At 43.8% G+C, this 27,039-nt stretch overlaps 2 protein-coding genes, 1 long non-coding RNA gene and 1 other non-coding gene across 9 annotated transcripts; 3 read left to right on the top strand and 1 right to left on the bottom strand.

Moving 5' to 3' along the window:
- The first annotated feature begins 2,365 nt into the window (after positions 1–2,365).
- LOC100840683 (wall-associated receptor kinase 3) lies at positions 2,366–6,629 on the top strand. Its single transcript, XM_003560314.2, has 4 exons — positions 2,366–3,387; positions 4,058–4,513; positions 4,821–4,970; positions 5,041–6,629. The coding sequence occupies exons 1-4, from the start codon at positions 2,499–2,501 to the stop codon at positions 6,285–6,287; spliced, it is 2,742 nt and encodes a 913-aa protein (XP_003560362.2). The 5' UTR covers positions 2,366–2,498; the 3' UTR covers positions 6,288–6,629.
- Positions 6,630–11,331: 4,702 nt separating this feature from the next.
- On the bottom strand, positions 11,332–11,413 carry TRNAS-AGA. Its single transcript has one exon. It is a non-coding gene; the product is annotated as a tRNA-Ser (tRNA).
- Positions 11,414–12,931: 1,518 nt separating this feature from the next.
- LOC100840372 (protein POLAR LOCALIZATION DURING ASYMMETRIC DIVISION AND REDISTRIBUTION) lies at positions 12,932–14,925 on the top strand. Of its 4 annotated transcripts, none has more exons than XM_003560313.4 (3): positions 12,932–13,338; positions 13,605–14,428; positions 14,557–14,925. In XM_003560313.4, the coding sequence occupies exons 1-2, from the start codon at positions 13,056–13,058 to the stop codon at positions 14,426–14,428; spliced, it is 1,107 nt and encodes a 368-aa protein (XP_003560361.1). In that variant the 5' UTR covers positions 12,932–13,055; the 3' UTR covers positions 14,557–14,925. The 4 variants fall into 4 exon arrangements, with proteins under 4 accessions (XP_003560361.1, XP_010239963.1, XP_010239956.1 ...); XM_010241661.3 differs by having other exon boundaries at positions 13,605–14,465; XM_010241654.3 differs by having other exon boundaries at positions 12,933–13,338; positions 13,605–14,424.
- Positions 14,926–16,453: 1,528 nt separating this feature from the next.
- On the top strand, positions 16,454–25,218 carry LOC104585345. 3 transcript variants are annotated; one of them, XR_002962215.1, is made up of 6 exons: positions 16,454–18,278; positions 18,352–21,036; positions 21,134–21,247; positions 23,309–23,700; positions 23,888–24,162; positions 24,678–25,218. It is a non-coding gene; the product is annotated as an uncharacterized LOC104585345 (long non-coding RNA). The 3 variants fall into 3 exon arrangements; XR_002962214.1 differs by having other exon boundaries at positions 23,309–23,745; XR_733059.3 differs by having other exon boundaries at positions 23,309–24,162.
- Positions 25,219–27,039: the final 1,821 nt, after the last annotated feature.

Here is a 27,039-nt window from a genome sequence, read left to right as displayed (position 1 = left end):
GACGAGTACTAAAAGAATTATAATTCCACATAACAACACATGAGCCTAAAGTTATCTATGGCTGCTAATTAACATCAGATACGAGTGACTGGCTAGACAGGAAATGAAAAATCAATATCGCTACAAAGTGAAAAACCAAACGACTAGCTCACAACCTAAAGTTTAATTAATACAAGTATCGATAGCATAATCATGTAAAACTTTAGTCTCACATGATGATTTTCAACAAAAAAATTACTAACTAATATAGTTTGGTATACACATGACCTATCAACACAATCAAGTGGTTGGCCAATTTAGCGAACTTTATGTTTGTGAACATATGTGATTTATATACCACACATGACCAATTGTCTTAGAAAGGATCATCTTCTCACACGTGATCTGGACTTTTATTCCAGATACACAACAGACTTTTATTCCAGATACACAACTAATATCACATCAAACTATGAATTAGTTTGATGCAAACGTTGATCAACCAACGTGGTTTGAACTTAAAATTATGGATACGATCTAACACCACATAAAAATTAATAAAATATCGTGTCACATCCAAAACACAATGTACTTTCATACTTCTGTGCGTGCACTGTATGACTAGTTGATTCTACTTTTCTAGATGTACGTTTTCTAGCTTTAACTATATAGAGACACATTGTTTGAACTTAATTTGAGTGTATATGTGCAGTGTGCGGTTTACAAATTCTGCGTTCCTAACAACCAATCTTGCTCATGATCTTTCCTGAAAAAAAAAGACTTGCTCATGATCTGGACACTTATTTTCATACTGGTCTAAAACACATACAAATGAGACACACACCTATCATTTATTTGATGCTTTCGAAATAATACAACATATATATCTCTGTTAGGCAAAATATTAGTTCAAATTTGAACTAAAACAACGACAACAATTTAGAATCGGAGGGAGTATATATCAAGCATAGCTGAGCAGTGTGTGTGATAACAAGGATGCGATAACAATTTAGGAATTCTCTTTCGATCTATGTGGACATGTGGGCAGTCAGTCTTCGCCACACCTGTCTTCCAAGGAGATTTGCTACATACATGCATCAACTGTTTATCGTGACAGGATACACGTATCTGACAGTCTCTGGCACTACACCCGCTTTCATGTGTGGTACATCTGATGTTACATCATGAGTTCATGACAGGAGTCTGACAGTCTGTGCCTTCCCTACCAATAGATTACCTTGGATATTTTGGTACGCAATAACTATCCAAAACTTCACTCTCGTGTTGACTGACCTGGGGAGTCTCTGGTTCCAACTGAAGTTCAGGAATAAGTCCAGTGGTGACTGACCTGGGGAATCTCTGGTTCCAAATGAAGTAGGTTGCTGTACGTCTGTATCTTAACCCCAGAGGAGATCATCAGATCCAGAAAACAATTCTCATAATACCCTGTTTGGTTCTGAAGATACAAATTTGATTCGTAGAATCAACAGTAGAATTTATTATTTGATTCAAGCCCATTACAATTCAAAGCACTCTGTTTTCCAGTCCAACGTGCGACAAAAGAAACATCACAGATTAATGAAGGAAAAAAATCTAATGAATAATCCTCATTACAAAACCAGCTCCATGAAGAACTCATCACACCAGGCGACCAAGGGAATACCCTCATCTTTGGATTAAAATCCAATTTTATGACTTCAAGGCCCCAAAGAGGGTGTGGCCATATATAAACTTGAAGAATCCTATACCTAATAGGCACACAGCTCGGATGCTATACCAAGTTGTGGGTGTTCCAAACGCTGTCATGTTAAAGCGAAAAGTCTAACTGACGGTGATTGACCGCTTGTTTTCTTCTCCCCCACTCAGGAACTTCAGATGCTTTCATTGTCTACTACTGCAAAAATTCCTGATGATGCATTGACTCAGATTTGTCTATCAGAGAAAAGAGGTAATTAAGGTTTGCGGTCTTCCTTGTCCCGTAAACCTCAATAGTATAAAGTTGATCCAGATCGTCACAAATGTCACTGCTTAACCTAATTTACAAATCGGTGCTTCTTGTTGGGAGAAGAATGGGATAAGAGGGGATATGCTAGATGAAATAAATAATATCCATTTACGTGTTCTTCTATTTGTGTTCAAAACGTAGTCAACAGTAATAACAAAGTTAATCGCAACCTAGTTTTGTAAACTTATTTTTTTCACTGAGCAATCTCATTGAAATAGATCTCAAATATTGGATTCCAACAAAAATATCATGCCCTGAACCTCAGGGACCGTTATGCATCTTAATTTTTCCGTGCATACATACTTCCAGTTGCAGACTTCTTGAAGTAGTCAGGACAAAATCAGTCTGGTCCTTTCAAGACCAATACACTATAAAGCAGAACCATTGTCACAGTTATCTCAAGGAAACCCTTGTACACAACTATGCTATAGTTTGTTGGTTCCAAGTACCTCCAGAGTTGAAGCTTCAAAATTCTCTCAAGTTATTGAAGCTGAACATACGTGGTCTGGTTGAGATGAGCCTTCTTAGTTCACTATTTCCTCTTCTCCTTCTAGTGTTTACTGGGATTCCAAAGGTGCACGCTTCTGCCATCCTAAGAAGCCAAGAGGGAAACATGACTAATCCCTCCACTGCCACGCTCTCCGGTTGTCGGATGAGCTGTGGCAATCTGACCTTCAACTATCCCTTCGGCATCGGCTCTGGCTGCTTCCGCGACCCCGACTTCAGCCTCAATTGCAATGACACTGCACAACCGCCCAGGCTCTTCCTCAATGATGGCACCACGGAGGTTGTTGGTAACATCAATGATATTGATCATGATTCTTACTATTATGATTATTATTTCGATGTTGCCTTCTCCCAGATCATAACCATGAGACCTGGGATCGACCATCACAGTATGTCCTGGAGAGCTCCTGGGAGATCTTTTTCCCTAGGCTATGCCCATTTAAACATCACTGGTTGTGGCTTTGACATGTACTTGATCAATCAAGACATGGATACCACCAGGCCGTACTGCACCATGACTTGCCCTAACAAAGAAATCACAGACAGTGTGGCTAGGCAGAACTGCAATGGTACTGGTTGTTGCTCCGTCAACTTCGACAACAGCTTTCAGATCCGATTTGTCCGCCACACAACAGGGGGGCTCGAGCCGCACTCCAAAGGAAGCTCACTGTGGGATAGTATAAACATCACCACCGATTATGCCTATTTCACATGGAGCATCATGGATCAGCTGAGCTGTGCTGGCGCTGTGGAGAACAAGTCGAGCTATGCTTGTATCAGCAGGCTCGGATGGTGCGATGACTCCAATGTGCCAATGAATGTTGGGTACCTCTGCCGGTGCAATGCTGGCTACGGTGGTAACCCATACATTCTTGATGGTTGCTCACGGGACAAAGGTAGTAAGTTACACATCTGCTTCAAAATTCTACAACAGACATGTATTCAACTCCTTTCTTCCACTTGGACCATAAATACTACATACATGGACCAAATTAAAATAACATAAGTATAACTTTTTATTGAGAGGATTAGCTTGTATAACTTATGAAAACAACCAGAGGTCGAAGTTATATATCTTCTACAGCATAAAAGGTCTGCGCTCACTTAACAAGGGATACAAATAAATTTTACATGATTTAGAAATAAAACGGTCTAATTTTCTTGTATGCTAATCAATGATCGAATTTATAAATCTTAGAATGAAATAAAAACCTACAATCTTGCCTTTTTTGGTCGTGTGGGTACCAAGACTAGGTCTCGAACTACTTGGGTTTAGCTTTGCTTTGGTTAAAGAAGGAGTGCCATGCCAGACTTCATCAAGATATTACATTCTGTGACTATTTACTACTTGAACTGTTGTGGCTAGAGAGTTCGAGCTCATCAGTAAGATTAGATAAAAAGAAGTACGAAACAAGAGAATTTGTGTTTCCATCCACATAGGAAAGAAAACACATGCACCAAATCTATAGAAAAGTATAGCAAATTGTCCTTTCGATGGATCTTGTTGCATGTTTGTATTTATTTTTTTCTGTGAAACTGATGAACATTTATTCTGTTCGAACACAGGATACAATCCAATTCAGAGGATGAATTGTCCCAGTACGTGTGGAAATATCACTGTTCCATTTCCATTTGGTCTCGAAGAAGGTTGCTTTGGGAGAGAACAATTTCGCCTCAACTGCACAAACACGACTTCCTCTATCGTCTTAATTGGAAAATATGATGAAGTGGTATCCATTGATGTCGATGATGGGCTTATCAAATACAGCTTACCTTTTGAACGGGAAGGACCAATTTCCACTATATCCGGTCTTTTTCTTCCTTCTGAGGAATCAGTCTCTTTGCATTGGGCCATTGCAAATTTGACATGTCTTGAAGCACAGCAGAACAAAAGTGGATATGGGTGTGTTAGCAACAACAGCATGTGTGTGATGGTCAACTCAACACGTGTTTATATTGGTTACCGTTGCAAATGCTCTCCTGGTTTTACAGGAAATCCATATACCCAAAACGGCTGCTTAGGTACTTTCTATCATAAAGTTTTAGAATAATACTTTAACTGCAAAATACTTATTGTGCATTGTACTTTAACTGCTTAGGTACTTTCTATCATAAAGTTTATCTTTTATTAACAGTGGACTTTCCTTTTTGGCCAACATATTAAAGAAAGTTTGTTGACAAGATTTTAACTGAAATTTATTTTCACATTCTGAATATCTTTAAGAATTTCCAGCAAATTTGTGCAGACAACTGCTTGTACTGCAGGGTGGCAATTGTATTTTGCTTCTGAATATTTTTCTAGATTTACCAACGTGTGATTTATTTGCAGATGTTGACGAGTGCCTTCAACCTAACATATGTAATGGGACCTGTGACAATACAATAGGAAGCTTCAAGTGTACCAAATGTCCTCAGAAGACACTGTACGACCCAGTAAGAATGCACTGTACTGCAATCAAAGAACAGAATCTTCTGTTAGGTAATATTTTGTTCTTATCAATTGTAATAGTAACAAGCTAAAGAGAAAGTAAAGAACATAAGCATTGCAGGTATCATCATTGGGCTATGCAGTGGTTTTGGCATTCTACTTGTAAGCTTAATTGGAATCATTCTCATACACCGATGGAAAAGCGACATCCAGAAGCAACTACGAAAGAAGTACTTCCAGAAAAATCAAGGACTTATCTTGGAGCAGTTGATATCATCTGATGAAAATGCGAGTAACAGAACAAAGATTTTCTCCTTAGAAGAGCTAGAAAAGGCAACAAATAACTTTGATCCTACACGGATCCTTGGTCACGGAGGACATGGCATGGTGTACAAAGGCATCTTATCAGACCAACGTGTTGTGGCGATAAAAAGGTCCAAGGACATTGAGGAAAGTGAGATCAGTCAATTCGTTAATGAGGTTGCAATTCTCTCTCAAATCAATCATCGAAATGTTGTCAAGCTCTTTGGATGTTGTCTTGAAACCGAGGTCCCACTCTTAGTGTATGACTTCGTCTCCAATGGTTCGTTATTTGAAACTCTACATTGTGATGCTAGTGGTGGTTTCTCTTTGTCATGGGACAACTGTCTGCAGATTGCTGTGGAAGCTGCAGGAGCTCTGTATTATCTTCATTCAGCAGCCTCTGTATCAGTCTTCCATCGTGATGTGAAGTCTTCTAATATACTGCTAGATGCAAACTACACTGCCAAAGTTGCAGACTTTGGCTCATCGAGGTTGGTTCCTATTAATCAAACTCATGTTGTCACAAATGTACAAGGCACATTTGGGTACTTAGATCCGGAGTATTACCATACTGGGGAGCTGAACGAGAAGAGTGATGTATACAGTTTTGGTGTAGTACTTGTGGAGCTGCTCCTAAGAAAGAAACCTATTTTTACAAATGAGTCGGGCTCAAAACAGAACTTATCCAATTATTTTCTCTGGGAGCTGAAAGGGAGGCCAATCAAAGAGATAGCAGCTGCTCAAGTTTCCGAAGAAGCAACCGAGGAAGAGATCAAAAGTGTTGCCTCGCTTGCGGAGATGTGCTTGAGGCTCCGGGGTGAAGAGAGGCCTACTATGAAAGAAGTCGAGATGACTTTGCAGTTCTTGCGAACTAAGAGGTCAAACTCATGCCATGTCGTTCCAGAAAACGATGAAGAAATGCAACTACTCCTATGTACTGGATCTGAAGCTAGATGCGAGTCGCTGAACTTTGGCGACAATAGTGCAAATTTTGGGTCCCAATACAGCCAAAAATGCTATAGCTTGGAACAGGAGTTGGGATCGTCTACTGGGTTGCCACGGTAAGGGCCAGCATGTGAACATTAGTAGTACATGTATTTTGGAGGAAAAGGTGCTCTCAGAACTCCAGAAGAAAAAACACCTGCACCAACACTCCTGGTTCACAAGAGATTCTGGGGAGGGACATCACCAGGCTTGGCCGAAGGAGGAGCCTGTCAAACTCAGCTCATTCTATCAATCTATCTGTTGTATACTATAATTTTCCTTCTGCTGTAAGTAATTTGTGGCCGAGGCCTGTAACTGTATGCTCTTTTTTTTTTGCCGGTAAGAAACTGTATGCTCCTTAGCTTTTGTATGCTTTTTTTTACGAACAGAGGCCTCCCTCCGATTTCATTAAAAGAAATCATAGAGTATTACATAAATAGTATTTAAAACATGAGACGAAATTCAGACAATGCAGCTCAAGCCACATCAACTACAATTCACAATCATACAAACTCTCAGCCAGTTACAAATACTACTCAGTCAAAATTTCCATGGAGGCAACACCAACGATGCATCCCAGTACTGAACAAAGATGGCCAGCAATTGCAAATGCCAGTGGATCATGCCGTCAGCCTGAGAGTCACTGGCGCCCAGCCGTTAGATCGCCTGAAGGATTCAGCCGTGACTTGCCACAGCCTTCGAGTGCATCTGAGTAGCAGATCCCGCACGATGACTTTCTACAAACCAGCCCATTGGTCAATCAAAGTACAAATCTTAAAAACTACAGAAGTTGGGTCATGTGGAAGCAAGAAACAAAAGCAAGCATCGTTCCTAGTCTTCCAAATAATCCACAACACTGCTGCTAAACCAACCAGAGCTACATTTCTATGAGATCTAGGAAACTCAAACAACCATCTATGCAACAGATCCTGGACTGAACATGGGATGTCAACCAAATCAAAGCTGCAACAGATGACACGCCAAATGTATTTCACCAGCGAGCAATGGAAAAATAGGTGGTCCATCGTTTCTAACCTAGAACAGAAATGACACAACTCTGTTCCCTCCCAGCCTCTAGCCTTAAGAACATCTCTAGTCAGAATACAACCTTTACTTGATAGCCAAAGGAAGATTTTAATTTCCAAGGGCAACTTGATTTTCCACAAAAAATTATAGGGGAAAGGAACCTGAGTTCTTTTCAGAAACCTATAAAGTGAGTTTACAGAAAACCTCCCTCGAGCATCTAACTTCCAAAACAGTATCCTTTCGATCAGTGAGAGAAAACAGACTACAGATTTGGTTAAGATTATTCCATTGAAGCAAGGTTTCCCCAACCAGAACTCTTCTAAATCTAAGGAAGCCCCAGCCTTCGGTGAACACTTCGTACGCAGTGAGGCCCCCTTTGATTCAAAGGAATTCCAAAGGATTTTTGGAGGATTTCGAATCCTCAGGAATTTTTCATACGTGGTTCCTTTGATTCAAAGGATTACAAACCATAGGAAATTTTCCTTAGGATTCATTTCTACTAGGTTTTGTAGGAAAAATTCCATCCAATCCAACCTCATTGTAAGAATTCTATGTTTTTCCTGTGCACAATCAAACATCATCTAATTCCTGTAGTATTGAAGATGACATGCCACTTTGACCCTGTATTTTTCCTATTCCTGCGTTTTCGAAATCCTGTGAATCAAAGAGGCCCTAACATTGACACTAAAAGTAATATGATACAGCCGTGAGAATTGAAGTGCTAGAGGTTTCCCACCTAGCCAATCATCCTCCCAAAACCTAGTTCTTTTGCCATTGCCAATCATGTGTCTACAACAACTGTAGAAGACTTCCTTAATTTGTAATATCCCAATCCAAAAATGAGAATCACCACTACGCCGCTTAACTAGAGAAAGGGGTTTACCCCTGCAGTACTTTTTCCTAATGAGTTTCTGCCAAGTGCCTGATATAGACTCAAGCTTCCAAATCCATTTGCAGATCAAGCAAACATTCCATAATAACAAGATCTGAGACCCCCAAACCCCCCTGTTCCTTTGGTGTACATACTGCATGCCAGTTCACCGAATGCATTTTCCTAACACCTTCCCCTTCCTGCCACAACAAGCATTTCCGAAAAAAATCAATTCTCTTAACTACTCTTTTTGGAATTTCCAAAAAGGATGTCATATAATTGGGAATAGAACTCATGCAAGCATTGATAAGTGCCAATCTCCCATCTCTAGTTAACATCTTACCTTTCCAACTTGCAAGCCTACCTTCCACCCTTTCCTCTTCGTGCTTCCAATCACTATTAGCTAATCTTTCGAAATGTAAAGGAATCCCCAAATATCTAAAAGGGAACTTCCCCTGTTTGCACGTAAAGATTTCTTCCAGCTTACCTCCTAGTGAAGCAGCCTCTCCTAGACAATATAAATCACTCTTGTGAAAGTTAATTTTTAAACCTAGGAGCTGTTCAAACAAACAAAGAATGAATTTTAAGTTCCTAGCACACTCCTCATCACCCTCCAGAAGGAAGATAGTGTCATCTGCATATTGCAGAATGGCACATCCTCCAGGGACTAAATGGCAATGGAACCCTCCTGCTCTGAAAAAAGATGTTTTCACTTCCAGCGAGAGTGGCTATGTCCAAATTTCCAAGAAGAATTCCGAAGAATGGGATACTAGTAGGGGCGTCGGCACCGCCCGGCCACCCCGGGCAGATGCCCGGGCTCCCTTGTTAAATTCTCTTGAGAGCAAAGTAAGCATGGTTATAAAATCAACAGATTTTTAAGGCAAACTCTAACTTAGAAGATGGACATCTATTTTGCCCAGGCTCTATTGATCTGCTAGCTCCGCCACTGCATACTAGCATGCAATGAAAAGAGCAAAATAGATTTTTTTAATGACTGATATTCTATTAAAAGAAAAGAATATTTTCGGTTTCTTAACTGGAAGCAAAGTCGAGAAATGGTCACTGAACTCGAAATCGTATACATTTGGTATCTTTTTTTTCTCGAACATGCCGAGCGGTGTGTCTTTTTCGTTAAGAAGAATACATTTGGTTTCTCATTGGCAAAACCGGACACCCTCCCCGATTTGATCGGTTTTGTCTCCATGTGGCACCGGTTTTCTCATACTTTTCCACGTCGAATGCCACGGTAGCATCAGGTTTGCCAAAACCAACCATGCCATTTTTTTTTTTGCTCTTGTTGGGATAGTAGCCTATATTTTGACAAGCCCATACTCCCTAAAAGATGCTACGTTTTTCTTTACAATATCAGCCAAAACATGAGCAACTAATAATAATTTAGCCAAAATATTAGCTACACAAATTCCGAAAGGGTTGGTTTGAACTCAATGAAACACATCGAAAAGATTGGGATTTCCTAGATGCTAAGTTCTTAAAAAGACTTGAAGCATGGAAAAGTTGTAGTTTATCTATGGGAGGGAAAACTATTTTGCTCAATGCTTCCTTATCTAATCTGCCTTCCTATCATATGTCCATGTTCCTTTTCAATAAGACTTTTGTTGAGAAAATTGATAAACATAGGAGGAAATTTTTATGGCAGGGTAACAGTGATAAGAGAAAATATCATCTGATTAAATGGCAAAGAGTTTGTAGATCTAAACATAAAAGGGGGCTGGGTGTGAAAGACTTAAGAAAACAAAATATAGGCCTTCTCTGCAAATGGTGGTGGAAACTTGACACTGGTCAAGGGTTATGGCAAGATGTTGTCAGAACAAAATATCTCCATAATTGTAGTGTTGCTGATGTCAAAGCCAGAGTAATTGACTCGTCTTGCTGGAAAGCTTTGTTAAAAGTTAAGTCCAATTTTATGGAGGGGAGGAAAGTAAAGCTTAATAATGGTACTCTTGTTAGATTTTGGGAAGATTGCTGGGGGATCATGATGAGCCTTTGTGCTTGAAATCCCCTGAACTTTACACTATTTGCTCTCATTCTGGTGTTTGTGTGAAGGATTTTCAGTCTGATATTTCTGACATAACTTTTAGGAGGTTGGGTCCTGTACTGGCCCAGCAATGGGCTACCTTGTGTCATATGACTACTGCTTTGGTTCTGTCTAATGAGGATGATCAGGTCACTTGGGCCTTTGAGAAGAAAGGGAAATATTCTGTGAAATCAATGTATAAGTGGCTGGAGAAAGACCTGCATGGTAGTCATCATAAATGAATCTGGCAAGCTAAGATTCCTCTTAAAATTAAAATCTTTCTCTGGTTACTTTTTCATGATGCTGTGTTGACTAGAGATACATAGGAAGGAAGAACTTGCAGGGTCTTCCTTGTGTTCTTTTTGTGATAATCTGGAAAATGCCCAACATATGTTTTTTGGATGTAGGGTTACTAGGGTTGTCTGGAGAGTGGTGGGGTCCTTATTTCTCACCCAGTCTGTTCCTACTTCCATATGGCAATATTTTGTTTGGATGCACTCCTTTCTGCCTCAGGGGAAAAAATTCTATGTGGTTGGGCTAGCTGCCATTCTGTGGGCTATCTGGAATTGTCGTAACAAAGTTACTTTTGATAAGTATGTGCTGCGTTCTCCTTTCAAGATTGTTTTTGCCGCATGTTCCTCTTTGCTATCTTGGTCAGGTCTGCAGAAGGCGCACGATCTAGAGCAACTGCGTGCTGGCGCCAAGCAACTCATCCACAATGCTCAAGACATGATGCGCCAGCTGGGGGAAGGTGCAAGGGCTGTTGCTGGACCAACTGATGTGCTCTCGGCACTGCGAATCACTGAAGCTTGGTCTTGCACGTTGGTGGATGCTTTTGAGGCGCTCGGTGTTGGTTTTTTGGGCTAGTTGTTGGTGAATTTTACTGGTCTGTAAGACTTAATGTTGCTAAACTCTGTTGAACTGTCGGTTGCTGTTAGCGTTAGACGATAGGGAGTAGGTTTTTGTTTCGTAGTCAGTCTCTCGATTGCGAGGACTGGTCAGCGAGTTTCCTACTCTGCGTAGTTGCCTGTGTGTTCTTCTCCCCCATTCGACTATCCTCTACATTTTCATGTAATATGTGGTGTGGACGGTGTATTTCCGTTTGAATGAATGGAAAGGGGAAAAATGAAACACATCGAAAAGCCTACATGGGGTTGGGAAAAAAAAGATGAAATGGAATTAACAAAAAGAACCGTGGTCGGCAGGATTCGAACCTGCGCGGGCAAAGCCCACATGATTTCTAGTCATGCCCGATAACCACTCCGGCACGACCACCTGATTGCTAATCTTCTCAGCAAAAACATATGTAACCGCGACTCAACATCAAAAACAAACAAACAGATAACGCAAGTGGTTGAGCAAGGACAAATTCCGCGTTCTTATCCGCTCCGGGATATAATGAACACCCATTCTCTTCTCCCCTGTCGCGCTGGATTTCATTACACAGTATTGCTAATTCGTTGTCCGTCCCCTGCTTTTTGCTTGTCAACGTCGCTCCAGAAGCGTTCGCTCGGACAACCCTGCACGACGTGTTCCCGCCACGAAAAACACGGTAAAACCCATTGCACCGCCGGCGGCCAGAGCTGAGATCTGCTCCGCACGTACGGCCTCTTCTTGTTCTCCCTGTGGCAGGCAGAGACAACCGAAGCAGTGCACTAGTATCTTACCTGACCTGACCTGCCGCCTTGACGACGCGACGCTACAGCTTAACCGAAGCAATTATCCTTAAATTAATTAAGGTCGGATCAAGCTAACATTCAAGCTAGCTGCTGCGATTAGCGCCGACGCGGCCAGACCCCCTTTGTATTAATTGGCGTCGTACTACCGACCGTCGTCCGGTCGTCCGTGAGGCAACTATAAACTCGTCAGGTCAGTCCATCAGGAAGAGGGGGTCGATGACCGATGGGCGGGCGGCAGGCAGCCATCAGGAACAGGGGGGCGCGAGATATGCTGTCTCGTCGTACCCCGTGGCAGCGTTGCTAGATTCTTCGACCCCCCCGGCATTAATTCTCTCCCTGCTGCCGTCTGTTCCAAGGGAAAAGAAAAATGAGAACCGGTCGAAGAGACTGTTCGGCAGCCTGTGAAACGGCCGGCGACGGACGGACCGACGGAGCCCGGTCAACTCATTTTTGGCCGCTTTTTTTTATAAAAAAAACTCATTTTTGGCCTCCGTGGAAATTATCGATTTAATCTGTTTTATAAACTCGGGATGCATTCTCTGTCGGCCGCGCTCTTGCTTTGCGTCCAAGCCGGTCCGTGTCTCTGATTCCCCGATGATTTCTCAGTCCTGACTTTGATCTACTCCGTAGTAGTGTTCCTGAGACCCGTCCAAGACGAGCACGAGACTTGCAGACTTTGCTTTGCTTTCGCAATTAGCACCCCCCCACCAAGAAGTGCTGCTAACTGCAGGCAGGAAAGGATGGGGAACGGAACAGACGGAGACGAAGACAAGGAGACAAGGATTCAAATCAGAGCGCTAACACTAACACCTGACCTACCTGCCTGCAAACGCAAATCATGATATCATTTACGTGATCTTTAAACAAACCAAAACCCACAAACAGACAATAATGCCATCTCATCCCCTTCCTCTTCTTCTTCGTCGTCGTCTCTACACTCCATCCGTCAGAGAACAACAACAATAATAATGTTTCTCTAACACGACCGCTGAGAAAAAGATATATCCGGAGTAATTATACAGACTAGTCGCTGTCAGTGGGGCCGGGCCATGACATCCCTTGCGGGCCCCACCGCTACGCTCCTCCCCCCACGACCCGGTTTGAAAACCGCTTTGTTGCCTTCCGCTCCTCCTCGGGTCTCGTTTCCGTTCCGAGGCTTTGAAGCTTTTCTTTTCTTTTGCGGTTTGTTCGATTCGCATCTTCTCTGTTCCTCGGTCGGCCGGCCGGCGAGAGTCGCGATGGCGGCGGCGGCGGCTGGGGAGAGCACGGGGAGGAGGATCCTGGATTACCTCAACGACGGCGAGGAGCTCGGGCTCGCGGAGCCGGCGTCCACCCCGCGGGCGTCGGCGGCGGTGGCGGCGGCGAGGTCGCTGCTGCCGAGGTTCAGGTGGGCGCGGCTCTCGCGGCTCGGGAGGAACTGCGGCGGCGGGAAGGGGCGGCCGCCGGTGGTGGAGATGGAGGAGGAGGAGGAGGAGATCGCGGGGGAGAAGGGCGAGCTCAAGCCGTCCATGGGCGCCTCAGGTGCGTGATGTTCGTTCATAGTACTCTGTTCGGTAGCCGTAATCAGGAGTGGTGTTCTTAATTGTTCGAATCATTTAGGATCGCGCCTGGACTGCGTCGAATTAGTAGTTTCTAGCTAGCAATCGAGCAGTTCGATTTGGTGCTGAGCTGAGCCAATGGGCGAGCAATTGTTTCTCGTTTCGAAATCATCAGTGACATTTCCAGCTCCATGCTTGATTCTTCAATGGCTGACACGCTCCTCCTCTGTGTCAACCAATTGATTCCAGAACCCACGGCCGCGGCCGACGGCGGCGACGGCGAGGCGAGGCCGCCTAACCCCGACATCGGCGTGGGGCTGAGCCTGGTGTTCCTGCTGGCCAAGACGTCGGCCGAGTTCCGCAAGATGGCCGAGGTGCGCGCGGAGATGGAGACGCTCATGGAGGAGTTCAAATCAGGCCAGGCTTGCCTTAGCAGCGTCGACGACGGCGACGGCGAGGTGTCGGGGGCCCGCCGCGATCCCGAGTACTCCGCCGCGTCGAGCTGCCTAACCACGGACTGGACCGAGCCGCGCATCGCGAGCGCTCGCCTCGAGGATCACGCCGGGGCGGACGCGGCCATGAGCTTCGAGAAGTCGTCCGACGGTGGCTGCTGCTCCGGCTCCGGGAAGATGGAATTGCTGGAGGAGGAGCTCCACGCCGAGCTCGAGCGGCTGCACGCCAACTACGGCGCCCCGGACACGCCGCCGGGAGAACGCGGCACGGGCACGGCGGTGGAGTGGTCGGACGACGATGGCGACTGCAGGCAAGGGTCCGACGGCGGCGAATTCGAGGAAGATGACATGGAAGACGAACACGAAGGCGACGAGTATGAAGACGAAGACGACGGCGGCGGCGTGGAAGAAGAAGAACGCAACGGGGTGTCGGCGGTGGCGCTGGAGAGGAGGCTGCACGAGCTTCTCCACCAGAGGCACCAGGAGCGGATCGAGGAGCTGGAGGCCGCGCTGGGGCGCGCCGAGAGGAAGATCGCCGAGAAGGAGATGGAGGCGGCCATGTGGAAGGACACCGCCAGGATGGCGCTACGGCGACACGACGACGACGACGAATTACAGTAGGCAAAGCTCCTCTTGCAACCAAGTGTGACATCTTTCTGTGTGTTACTCTGAATTTCTGACTGTTTCTTCTTTTTTCTGTATTGCTCTGAATTTCTAACTGTTTCTGCCATGTCAATTTCCTTGTGCAGATGAGAAGATTGGGGATTTTGTACACTTCCTCGTGAACAGTCCATCGGTCAGATGTACATTATCATACATTTGGTAATTTTGGGTCATTTGCAAGAAGGGGACAAGCACAAGCAGAATGATGGTAACTTGACATGGTCGACTGTAGAACGGACCTCCTGTATAATTAGTGGCAGTTATAGTGAAGCTGTTCATACCATAGTGTAGCATAGTAGGGTGACATGAGCATGTTTTGGGTTAGGATGAAATCGGTTTGTCTGCCTGGTACTGTATGGATCCATGTGAAGTGAGTTTGGGTACTGGAGGGGCTCATGGATATCTTCGAATTAACGAGCATGTCATGGATCATTCGTGCGGCGATTTCGCAAGACTGATGACGGTTCTGTCTGTCTGTTAGAGTGCGATTTTTTCACCTTACCCATCGTTGGGGTTGGTTCGTTTCTTTAACTGAAGAGAAACGCATCGTGACCTGATCTCCTCTTGTATTTCTCCAAAAACTTTTTCTCCATAGCTCATCTCACTTCTAAGCTCCCTCGCTCCATGCAAGCACCTCTCTATCCCAACCTCGTCCTCCACCTTAGCACCACATAGTTGCCAAGAACCCGGTTTGATCTGGTCGGGGAACGGGATCGCAGGACGTGTGTCAGTACCTCTGGGACAAATTGAAGATGATCTAGCTTGGGAAATCAACCTGCTCGACGCCTCGACCCCGATCCCGATTTGGGTCGACCAACGCTGTCGGCGCCGACCAGCGATCCCGGCTACTATCTTACCGTAGAGTCTTCTCCCCAACGTCTCCTCCTCCCAAACACTAGCTATACCTTGCGGTGGAGCTCAAATTCACACCACCAAGTTATAGAAGGCATCGAGGCTGAGGTGTGTGACCGAATCGGCGAAGGCTGGTGCCTCCATTGTTGACGGCGGAAGGTTAGTCGATTCAAGCTTTTCCATGTTGTAAAAGTTGTTTTGGACATGCTGTAAGAGAACACACGAGCGATATATTGCAACCACTCTTGAGTATATTGTGTATTCCTCCGAACATAATTCTTTGACGTTGCATGTGTTCGTTTCTCATGTTGAGTATGTTGCAACCTGTTTTTAGCTTTTTGTAGCAAGGAAGTGAAAATTTGTTGCACACGTAGATTATTTATGTCATGGGTTGTTTAAAATGCTACAACAACTTTGTGTGATTTTCCGTGGCTCGCAAAAGGTAATGTTGCATGCAAGATTTTTTTGATGCAAACATCATACGCCATAGCTAGGCTCATGGCTTAGTCAGATCTGACAGTCGATTGAGCGAAATTATCACCCGATCGACGCCTAGTACACCACTCAATTATATTTCTATGGCAACTTTTAGCCAATTTTAAATCTTGCCATATTTTACTCTTTGTGGTGACTCCTTACCAATTTTACCAAATTATCTCCGTTTCAAAATATAAGATGTTATATATTTGTGCAAAGCCAAACTTCTTAGAGTTTACATTTAAAGAAAAAAGATACTGTACTTATATTTGCATTATCAAATTGGTACAATATGAATATGTCCATCATGGAAGATTTAGTTTTAGTAAAACTAATTTGAACTTGTAAATGTTGGTATTAAAACAATCAATAAAACTTTTAAGCATCTTCACAAGAGTCTGCTATGCAGCTCCCTTTTGCTAAGTTGATTGGACCCGCGTAGAAATTGTCATAAAAATATTCAAGAAAGAAACACTTTAGTAACTGTACTTTTAGATGAGGATTATTTTTTTGGAAGAAGACGAGGAAACAGAAAAATCTTAGACACATCACACAGGTGGAAGACGTTTTTTCTTTTTAATTTCCAGACCACCGCGGTAGCCCGTGTCTTGTCCCCTCTTTTCTTCCCCTGGGCCGGAGCCCATATATCTCCTCCCTTCATTCTCCTCCTCCTTTCTCTTCCTAAGCCGCACCCTTCCCCCTTCTGGCCCATCTCGCTGCCGAGCGCCCCAGCCCCCTCGCTCCGTCGCTCGTCTTCCTCCTCGCGCACTACCGGACTCCGGTAGGGCAAGCGCCGCCACCGCCGGTTTGATCTTCCCTTCGATTCTCTCGCTCCCGACCGTTTCTCCTCCCATCACCCCGCCCTACCTTGATTTTTGCCTCAGTTACGAATTGAGGAAGATTATGAAACAGGGAGCTAAAGGGCGGAATCCGTTCGTGGGGCCGCGGCCGCCCTACCTTGCCCTGCTGGGTCCTCCGGCTCCGTCCATGTGAACACTAGCTAGCTAGCTAGCTTTGCTTCGATTACTTCGACTGTGAGGCCACCGCGAATGGCGTCCGTTGGCTCCTCGGAGCATGCGAGGCGAGCGCTCTATCCGCCACCCCGTTGGTCTTCACTCGCCGGTGGCCGATGATCGCGAATATCGCATCCTCTTCCCTGTTTTAAACGGCGGCGATGATGGAGGGACACCCGATGGCGCCGGACGCACCGGATCGTCGCTTCTCGGAGCCAGTCCTCCCGCCGCTCCGCCCGCGCATCGGCTGGGAAGCCCCTCGGGGTTGCCGCCGGTGTCGATGGAGTCTGCGGCGGTGCGGGTTGGAGACCGAGCGGCGGGGGTCCGTGGCGGATTCCGGTCGAGGGTTTGGTCGGCCACCGCGGAATCTGAGCCGCCATTGATGGATCTGGTTGCATTTGAGTTTGGATTCGGTGTGTTTCCGATCTCTCTCTCTCTATCTGCGCCCGCGCAGTTCTCACCCCAAAACCCAAACCCTAAACCAAATCAGTTGCCGACCAGCCGAACCATCGGCTGCGTCAGCCCCACCGCTACGGTGCCGCCCATTGCATTGGATTCGGTTGTGGTAAGGGCTGGGAACCGTACGGTGTTGTCTGATGGGTGCTCCCAGTCGGGGGTGTGGTCGGTCGAGGCGAGATTTGAGCAGCTCCTGATCAGTCCTGATGGATGTATGCATGCATGCATGTATGGATATCATGGTCAAGTTGCTATGTGTGCATGTCAATGCCATGATGCAGCAGCCGCCGCAATCTCCTTCTCATGTTCGTCCTTGTGTGTTGCCCTGCCATGCTCTGCTGTGATAAGAAATGGAATCCTTACGAGGGGCGATGATGTTGAACTGTGGCTGAAATAAGCTTGCCTTCGAGCAATTGAGACAGGTGTGGCCTTTGGGTATCGATTTGGAGCCCACCCTCATATCTCTTGCAGCCTGTTCAATCACTCGGTAATGTTGGATGTTCTGCCTCGGACGGTCATTCAATGAGTGATAACCAGCGCAGCTCCACTTATGTTATGTTGTGTAGATTATGCAGCAAGAGATGTGAGGGTCGGGCTTGATGATGAAGCAAAAACAAAACTGAGCCCACTCAATGCAGTTTTACTATTCTTTTGTTCGCTTGTTGTGAGGGTCAAACCTGGATTGATGTCCTTTGTTGTTGACAAACCCAATCCTAGCTTGCTTGGATTGTTCTTTTGTTCTGAGCATTTTTTTTGCTGCTAGCAGTCTAGTCCAAATATTATTATTTCTGAAAAGGATGCTCTATTCCATCCAGATTGCTGCCAATTTTGGTGCCGGATCATCTTTATTTCACTATATGATGCTTCTGTTTGGTATATTTCATACCCCATTATGAGTGAGCGCCTGTGGGATCCAGTCAGATGCTTTTATTTAAAGAGTGGAATACTCATGGTGGGCAATGATGAACTTTTCTGAAAAATATGATATTGAGCAATCGTGGCACCTGTGGGTATGAAATTATACTTGATCCTGTTTTCTCTTGGAGCATATTCAGTTACTAATACTGGTGGTTCTGTGTCTAGGACGTCCCTCTGTCGAGTGATAACCGGTGCAGCTCCACTTATATTTGTGTGAGTAGATTGTGCAGCAAGAGAGTTGGGCTGGGTTTGTATAATAAAGAAAATGCGGAGATGAGCTCTCTCAAAATCTGTGCTATTTTGCTATAAAGAGTGCTCCAGTGCTGGTATATTTTATGATTTTCTTTTTGTTCGTCTTTGAAGCTATAATCAACTTCATATTAACTGCTTCTTCAGTGTTGATAATAGCCAGACTCCACTCTTGAACTTGAAGCTAATGAGTCAAACTTTCTTTTACTTTCGGTTGGTTGAACCTCAAGATCCTTTACATCTGTTTTTCTAAGTGCTCCACCTGTTCAAAACATTGTCATTTCATTATTCTTTATCTGCATACAATCCATAATTCTGCATCAAGTAACAATAACATCACACGTTTGATGTTTGATGTGTTACTTTATTTCTGCGAGTGTGTTTGGCAGATGTTTTGCACCATTTTTATGGATGGCGATGATGAATATGGCTTATTCAGAAGTACATGGAAAAACCTTGATAAGATTCCAAAGTTTGGTATAAGGTTTTGGGTTTAGGTTTTTGGTGTGTTTATCTCTATTATACTAGCAAAATGGACACATTCAAATTGGATGGTTTGCATATTGTGAGCAACCATTTGAATGCATTGTTACATAGAGGTGTCAGCGGGTTGGATACGGAATGGATATCATGGGAAAAACAACATTAGTTCTCTCACATTTTGTTTGGGCACCATAACTTTTTTTCTCGTATATTTGATGCTATTGCTGGTTCTATTTCTGGGTTAACAAGACACTGTGGTCTTGTTGGTATGTTAACTTTGCCACATGCTTCTCCAGAGGCGAAGTTATTACCTGCCATATCTGCATAAAATTTCAACTGTTTCTTTGGTTGCCAGTAGTGCGGCCATGAGTACAGTGTTTTGGTCCTCAGAACACATTATGTTCGTTTCCTTTCTTTGATGTGTTCTGTTCTGTTCTGTTATCGAATGGCTATGATGATTATTTACCCCTTGGTGTTGGAGATCTTTTCACACATGAGCTGGAGATCTTTTCACATCTCCTAAGTTGGTTCCTTCCATGCAAATTTGCCCAGTTAGACAGCTGGTCGTTAAACTAGGAGGCCTTGCCCTGTAGCAAGTTACCAGTTGCGGCTATTTCTTGCTGGTGCTGTTTGTATGGGGAGAGAGAAAGAGAGATATTTGTATTGCACCTTGTTATTACCACCATTGTCCAACTTTTGTGATTAATAGTGGGGTCAATCTGAGCTATTCAAGTAGTATTCCCAAAAGAATCCAGTGTTCTAGCAAGTTATTCCTCTTTTGGTTGTTAAATACTGCCTCTGTTTCTATACGATGTTCTAGCTTTATCCAAAGTCAAATTTGTCACTTGAGGCGAGATTTGAGCTCTTGTTGGTGATGGATGGTTGTTTTGGTTACGCAATTTTGTATGTCCACCATTATCACCACCATGAGCACTACTCGCATCGAAGGAAGATGTGTGTACTGCTTTTAAATGGGATTTGTAAGTAGGGTATACATGAAACATCTCATTGTTTATTTTTCTGAACGTTCAGGATCTGAGTCTTTAATAAAAAGAGGTACAAGTAGTAAATTTGCATGACCCCAATTATTCTAAAAACCCAGTGCTTTAAATAAATAGCCAAACTCCTATAGAGGTTTCAGAGAGTTCAGAATGATCAGCGCCGAAATCCTTTGCCGGTTTCTTTTCTGATATCCAAGTAGCAACTGGCAGTAATTAAGAAGGGTTGTCCAAAGAAATTAGTACATTTGTTTTAGCAAGGGCGGATCTCCGGCCGCCTCCCGCCTCCGACCAGGCGGATCTACCCCTGGTAATTTCCATCTCCGTAGAATGGTGTTGTACTCTTTTTGATGCAAAGCTCTTGAGCACTTTTGTTAATACAAAACCACAAGGATTTCAGTTTTTATTTCTACGGGTAGAGTCATAGAGAGGTTCTTCATTGGTGTATGCAAGAAACTGGTGCACTCTTTTACATTCAGTTGTAAATCGGTACTGAAAACTGATAGCCGTCTAAACTAATCTCCTGGATGAGAGATGTTGACATTATGTGCTGTGGTTTCTAACTTATCACAAAAGATATATGATATAATGTTGTATTGTACTCCCTTGTCCTGAAATTCTTGTCGTGACGGCTCTTTTACAAAAAAACCCTTCCTCTTTCTATGGCCTTGCTCTGCGGTCCAATCACTTACTCCACCCCCCTCTCCCTCTCAGCCTCGCCCCCGTCCCCCTTTGCTCTCCCTCTCACCTCTGATGCTGCTCTCCCTCTCCCTCTAGCCTCACCGCCGCTCTCCCTCTTGCCCTCGCAGCGCTCCGGTCGCCTCCAGCCCCCTCCCCTCCACCTTCCCCTCCTATCTTCGTGCTGCTCCCTCCACCTTCCCCTCTCTTCTCCGTCGGTGCTGGCCAAGATGGTTTCTCCGACCAAAAAGGAGGCACCTTTGGTCAGATCCGGTGGCTTCGAGGCCGGATCCGGTGTTTCCGAGGATGGATCCGGTGGCCCGCCGCCGCAGCCCGAGGAGAAGCAGCAGTAGCGGTAGAAGGGGAGGAGCAGCTGCTCCTCACGGCGGCGCGACTTGGAGCAGCAGCCGCTACTCACGGCGGCGCGACGAGGAGTACTCAGGTTAGGTTTTTTACTCCGTTTCTCTGTTCGGTTGGCTAGCTGTAGTCATATTGCGGCGACGGCGGTAGATTGATGTTTTATTCTTGGCGACGAGTAGGAGCTGCTCCTCAAGGCGGCGGAGACGACGAGCAGCTCCTCAAGGCGGCCACGACGACGAGGAGCAGCTCCTCAAGGCCCCGGCACGACGAGGATGAGTGACTCAAGGCTCAAGGTATTGTGCTCTATTCTTGTTCTTTTTTTTTTGAGATGGCTCTGTTCTTGTTTAGCTGTACTATGTTCTTGTTCTTGTTCAAGTAGGAGTACTGTACACTTAGATTAAGTACTCCTAGGTCATGTGTTGATTTTGCATGACTACAGATTTTCAGAAGCTACTCCTGTTACTCTAGATTAAGTACTCCTAGATCATGGAGTATTATTTTTTTCAGATACTCTGTCTTGTTTCTGGTTTTGCTATGCTCTCTGATCTTGTTTGATGTGAGTGGAGTAGATAAGCATGATGTTTTTCTGATTTTTACTCTGTATACCATGATGTTTAGTTTTGTCTCTACACATGTTTTGTTTCTATACATGCTTAATTAAACCTGAACTTGTCTGATTGAGGGCAATGATGTGAATGACATTTTTTTGCATACAAGATATATACACTGTTCTTGTCTCTGTATACCATGATGTCCTTGTCTAGATTAGCATGAGCAGTACTCCATGATCTTTTCTTGTCTGTTAGAGCTCCTTTGCATTCAAGACCTATATTGTACTTTATCATAATTCTCTCTCCTCTTCTCTCCTCTCAATCTCTCTTCTCTCTCCTCTTCTCTCTTAATCTCTTCTCTCATTCTCTTCTGAATCTGCCATGCACATGGATCATATGGAAATAGCAGTACATATGACAAGATCATATGGAAATAACAATACAAGTGGTGTCTCATCTCATCATTAACTGAACCATATCTACTCTTCTCATCATTAAGTCCAGCAGCTTCTCATCTCATCTCTCTTCTCATCACTGGTTCAACAGTGCTAAAGTGTTCTGGTACAGTTCAACGTCACAATCTAGAGAACCAGATAAGTTTCCTTCCCTCTGCATTCTATCCTTGTTGAGGTGCTGGATCTTTTATCCATTGCCACCACCTTCTTTCATAACCTCTAGCATGCATGATTGTAGTGTTATGAAAACTCTAGCCAACTTGTTCGCGTCATAATTATCAAATTCTTCCTCCACATTTTCTATGAGTTCCTTAATAGTTGTAGGTACTCTGCAATCTGTTAAGGATTGAATAGATCTGAAGAATCCTAAGTCTAGCACATTCATATTCGGCGAGTTTGCCGGCTGCTGCATCAGTTGAATGTCTAGGTCAGTTTCTGCTACAACTTGTAGGGAAGCTTCATCATTAGGTAGCACATGAGTTCATGCGTTGTCCTGCTGTATAAAAACTATCCTCCCAATATCTTCATCAGGCCACATGTCCTGTATAGTTGCAACAACTTTACCACACATAAACTGCCTCATGACTTCCCGGTTCACATTAATTGACTTAATTTCTAATGTCCCCCTCTCTCTATTCTGAGTACTCCTAGCTGCTGGAGTTTCCTTCACAAATGGCCACACCCCTATTTTGTCATCAAAGATTATAGCACCATTTTCGTCATACCTAGGTCTTGCCACTGCCGTTAGAAACATCACTTTCCCAATGCTGTTCTTATTATGAACAGTGCGTAAGGGGCATGTTTCTAAAGGATAGAGGTAATAGGTGGCTTTCTTCTTAGTCATATCAAACCACTTTTCATCAATATGCACTATGTTGGTCATATCTTTAAAGGTTGGCCTTGCATTTCCTAGTGTTTCTTCATCCAACATGGAAACGCAGAATTTCAATCTTGATATTCTGTTTGATGGCTTAAGTGTGGGCTTTAAGGTGCTAGTGCATCGCTTTATATCTCCCCATTGGAACCTTCTGTGCAGTGTTGTACAACTAACACTCATAGCTCTAGCTAGTGCTCTCACTGTTCTCCTTCTATTTAGCGGTATTGTAGCAATCCTAGAGAGATCTAGATCAGCTCGCTTGCGGCCTACTCTACCCTTTTTTTTGTTAGAAAGGTCAAGAGGTAGGCCTTGTGCAATCTGCTCGTGTGCTAGTTTCCATATTCTCTCCACCGTTCTAACAGTTGTATCCAAAAGATTGGCAACATGCACCTTGTCCTTCAATAGTATCTGTCCATTTATGCTTAGTGCCTTCAATGCAATATAAGCACCAAATCTGTGTTCATTTGGCAGGTCCCTTCGTCGTTGTTGTTGAGCACCTGCAAAAGACCGAAAGATAAGTTATTCTCCATATAACAACTCTATTTTCAGTACTGTACTTCATTTAAGAAAGCATGCATGTGTTAATTTGATGTCTATACATGGAGAACTTGCCGTAGTGGTTACTCATGGTACGTGTTGTTCTGAACATGTACATGTTGTGATTTACTCCTACATTTTCAGCTTTAAGAAACAAATCTATAGTACTCCATGCACAAACATGTGATGGTTAAGAAACAACAGTTTATTTGAGTTACCTGCTGCTTCAACATCTTCATCTTCTATGGGCATATCTTCATCTACTTGATGTTCTTGCTGAGTTATATCTTCATTGACTTGCTCATCCACTTGTTGTTCTTGCTGAGGTATATCTTCATTGACTTGCTCATCCACTTGTTGTTCTTGCTGAGGTATATCTTCATTGACTTGCACATCTACTTGTTGTTCTTGCTGAGCATCTGCTTGAAAATCTGCTTCATGTACAGTTTCTTCCTCCATTGCTTCATTTCTTGTTCCTCCACTTCTTTCTTTTTCTATTTGTCTCTATTGCAGATGGGGGATGGCGGTAGGCCAAGCGAAGGCAGAGGCGGAGCTCTGCCGCAGATGGGAGATTGCGGCACGCCAAGCGAAGGCAGAGGCAGAGCTCTGCCGGAGATGGGGTATGGCGGATGAGCCCGTGAAGGCAGGGGCCGAGATGCCTACAGGGGGGCGATGGAGATGCCGGGCGGCGTAGCTCGTCTGCGGGCGACGGCAGGCAAGAGGCAATGGCGGCGTACGACAGCATCGCGCGACGGGCGACGGCATCTTGCTCCTGTCGGCTGACCACTGTAAGTTTAACTTGTGGTTGTTGCTCCTGTGATTTGAGCGATTTATGAGATTAGATATTTAAATCCACACATACAACTGCTCTAGTCTGATTTATGTGAGTAATGGCTACTGAACCATAGACTCTGCACATAGACAAATCTGAACCAAATGCATGGGGTACTGAACATGATGTGTTATCAATTCTGAAACTGTGTGTGCATGCTCTATTATGAACTAAATCCATAATGCTTGATCTATTCTGAAACTGTGTGTGCATGCTCTATTCTGCACATAGACAATTCTGAACCAAATGCATGGAGTACTGAGCATGCCGTGATCTCAACATGATGTGTTCTTTATTTAATGAAAATGCAATGTTCTCAACAATTTAAGCATGTGATGGTTACAACTATATATTCTGAACAAGAACACCTATTCTGCACATTCTTTGTTCTGTATTCGGAGTATTTTGCTGAACAAGAGCACAAAAATCTGTAGGGATACTCAATCTAATTTTGGCTCTGTTCTGTTGCAGGAGTTGCAAAGGCACTGATCAGTTACCTGCTGCTCCAGCATCATCTTCAGGAGGGCTGAAGTTAAAATCTGGTGTGTGCATCTTGTTGCCTTCTGGAGTTCAAAGCTGGAGTCTGGAGAAAGGAAGGCGCAGGGCTGGAGAGAGGAAGGAGGCGAACTGGAGATGGGGAGGGGAGGGGATCTGCGCTTGGAGAGAGGAGAGGGGGAGGGGGAGGGGACCTGCGCCTGGAGAGAGGAGAGAGGAAGGAGGAGGCGGAAGCGACCTGGAGAGATGCTGGCGGAAGCGACCTGGAGAGGAGATGGTGGAGATTTGAATTTCAAATTGTTAATATTAGTGGACCTGTAATTATTGTAAATCTGAGGATGTTTTTGTAAAATGGTCTTTCTGAAGGCCTTGCGACAAGAATTTCGGTACGGAGGGAGTATAAAATACTGCTTTCAACTTCTAGGAAATTATGTGGACACGTACTTTTGCTCGGTCATCAATCGTTGGAAAACATCGTGTATGTACATTTTAGTCCAAGGAAATATTTTCAGTCATGCATTTTATCATATGCATATATGGCAGCATATTGGAGTAACAACACGTCCTAACAGTTTTCTTCATTGCATAATATAACAAGCACAAGCTACGTAAAGTTAACCAGAATGGGCTAGCATACATATTTTTCGATTGCAGATTACTCGATTCTAGACTGGGAAATGTGATTAAAACCTAGTTTCCTCCCTACCTGTTCACTACAAACTGCAGTGTAGTCTCTGTTTTAAATTTATGGGTAGAGCAAGGTTCAAGATGTTGCTCTTTATGTCCTGGAGCTGTTATACTATGTATAACCCACCTAGCATTTTGTGCATTCATTTTAACCAATCTCATCTTCTTGGGATTTAATCGGCTAGCCACTTTGTCCATCGTTATATCCACATGTGTTAATATATTTGCAATTTCAGGATCATGTTTAGCACATGGCTAGATGCAAAGTTACATTGATCGGTGTTGCTACAAGGTACTTTGTCCTTGCACCTGAGACATTTGTTCAGCTAATGCGTATGTGCTTTTGCATAGGATTGGGATCTGCTTCTAGGATATTGTTATTTGGTTATTTTAATTAGGAATTTAGGATACATGCAGATGACCACTTTTTAATAAGGAATAGTCCCGGTCCATGCCATAACCTGTTGGGTTCTCATGCAAATAGAAGAAAAGAAAAAAAAAACTCAAACACAAGATGTTTTCTGATGGTATCTAATTAAAGATGCCATGACAAAAGTGGTGCTATGAATACAACCCTTCTATCACGAAAGGAAGAAGAATTAACTTGAACAGTAAGAGAAGATATATTTTACAGAAGTTCAGTTCTTCTTTTTTGCAGGTTCCCAAGTTGGTAAATGTTGATCTTGCTGATGTGCAAACCATCATGCAAAATGCAGGATAATATTTGATCGGGACGAGAACTGCTACAGGTACAGCATTTGTAATAACTAATATGGTGTTTGATGTATTTTCAAATTTATATGACGGTTGCACATATCCAGCTCCATTATGTGCAAACTAAAATCTTAGTTCTATCACATTCAATGAGAAGACTTCAGTACGTGATGCAGTTGGGATCAAACATTGTCAGAGGAAATATTATAAAAAATGGCAATTCACAAGGTTGGCGTTCTAAAACAGTTCTACCTCTTAGAATGGCTAAGTAGTTGGTTCTTATGCAAGACATTGTTGGTGCTTGCCAATTTTATGCCATAATTCAATGTAAGATCTCCATCCATGAGTTAGTTCACATGTAACTCATCTTCCATACTATTCTTGGATTTCTTGCCAGGGAAAGCTATGACATGGCAATGCAGAAGGAAATGTTCACAGTGTAGTCTATTTTCCAATAGAAATGCTCACTTCATCTCTACAATCATTTGAAAGTTGCATATTGTGTGGACATTCAAAAGAATTTACTCTGGTGAATACCTTGATCCTTTGTTAGTCATAAAGGGCCTCAAGCCTCTTGAGAAGGAGCATGATTCATCACAGAAGCATACTACAACTGCAAGTGTACTTAAAGCTTCTTTATGCCTAAGTTGATTTTATTTTATGCTTCTATAGGGTGGCATCTTTTTAGGTGCAAGAGGTGAGAACTCTATAGAAGCTGGATTTCATTATGTATATTTGTCAAGCTGTACATATGATGCTTAAAACATGTTTCTACTGTGTTCGTAATACAGAGTGTAATTGCTAAAATATGAAGGCACACAAAACGCTTTCGGTCGTGCCATGTTGTGCTCTTATATTTATCACCTGCATTTTAATAGGATGGGTATGTACTCTCTCCGTCCCATATTAAGTGACTCAAATTTATCCAAATATGGAT

The sequence above is a fragment of the Brachypodium distachyon genome, chromosome 1 (assembly GCF_000005505.3).
Source record: "Brachypodium distachyon strain Bd21 chromosome 1, Brachypodium_distachyon_v3.0, whole genome shotgun sequence".
NCBI classification, from domain to species: Eukaryota; Viridiplantae; Streptophyta; class Magnoliopsida; order Poales; family Poaceae; genus Brachypodium; species Brachypodium distachyon.
Note: the sequence above shows the minus strand (reverse complement) of the source record. Positions and strands in the feature narration are given on the sequence as shown.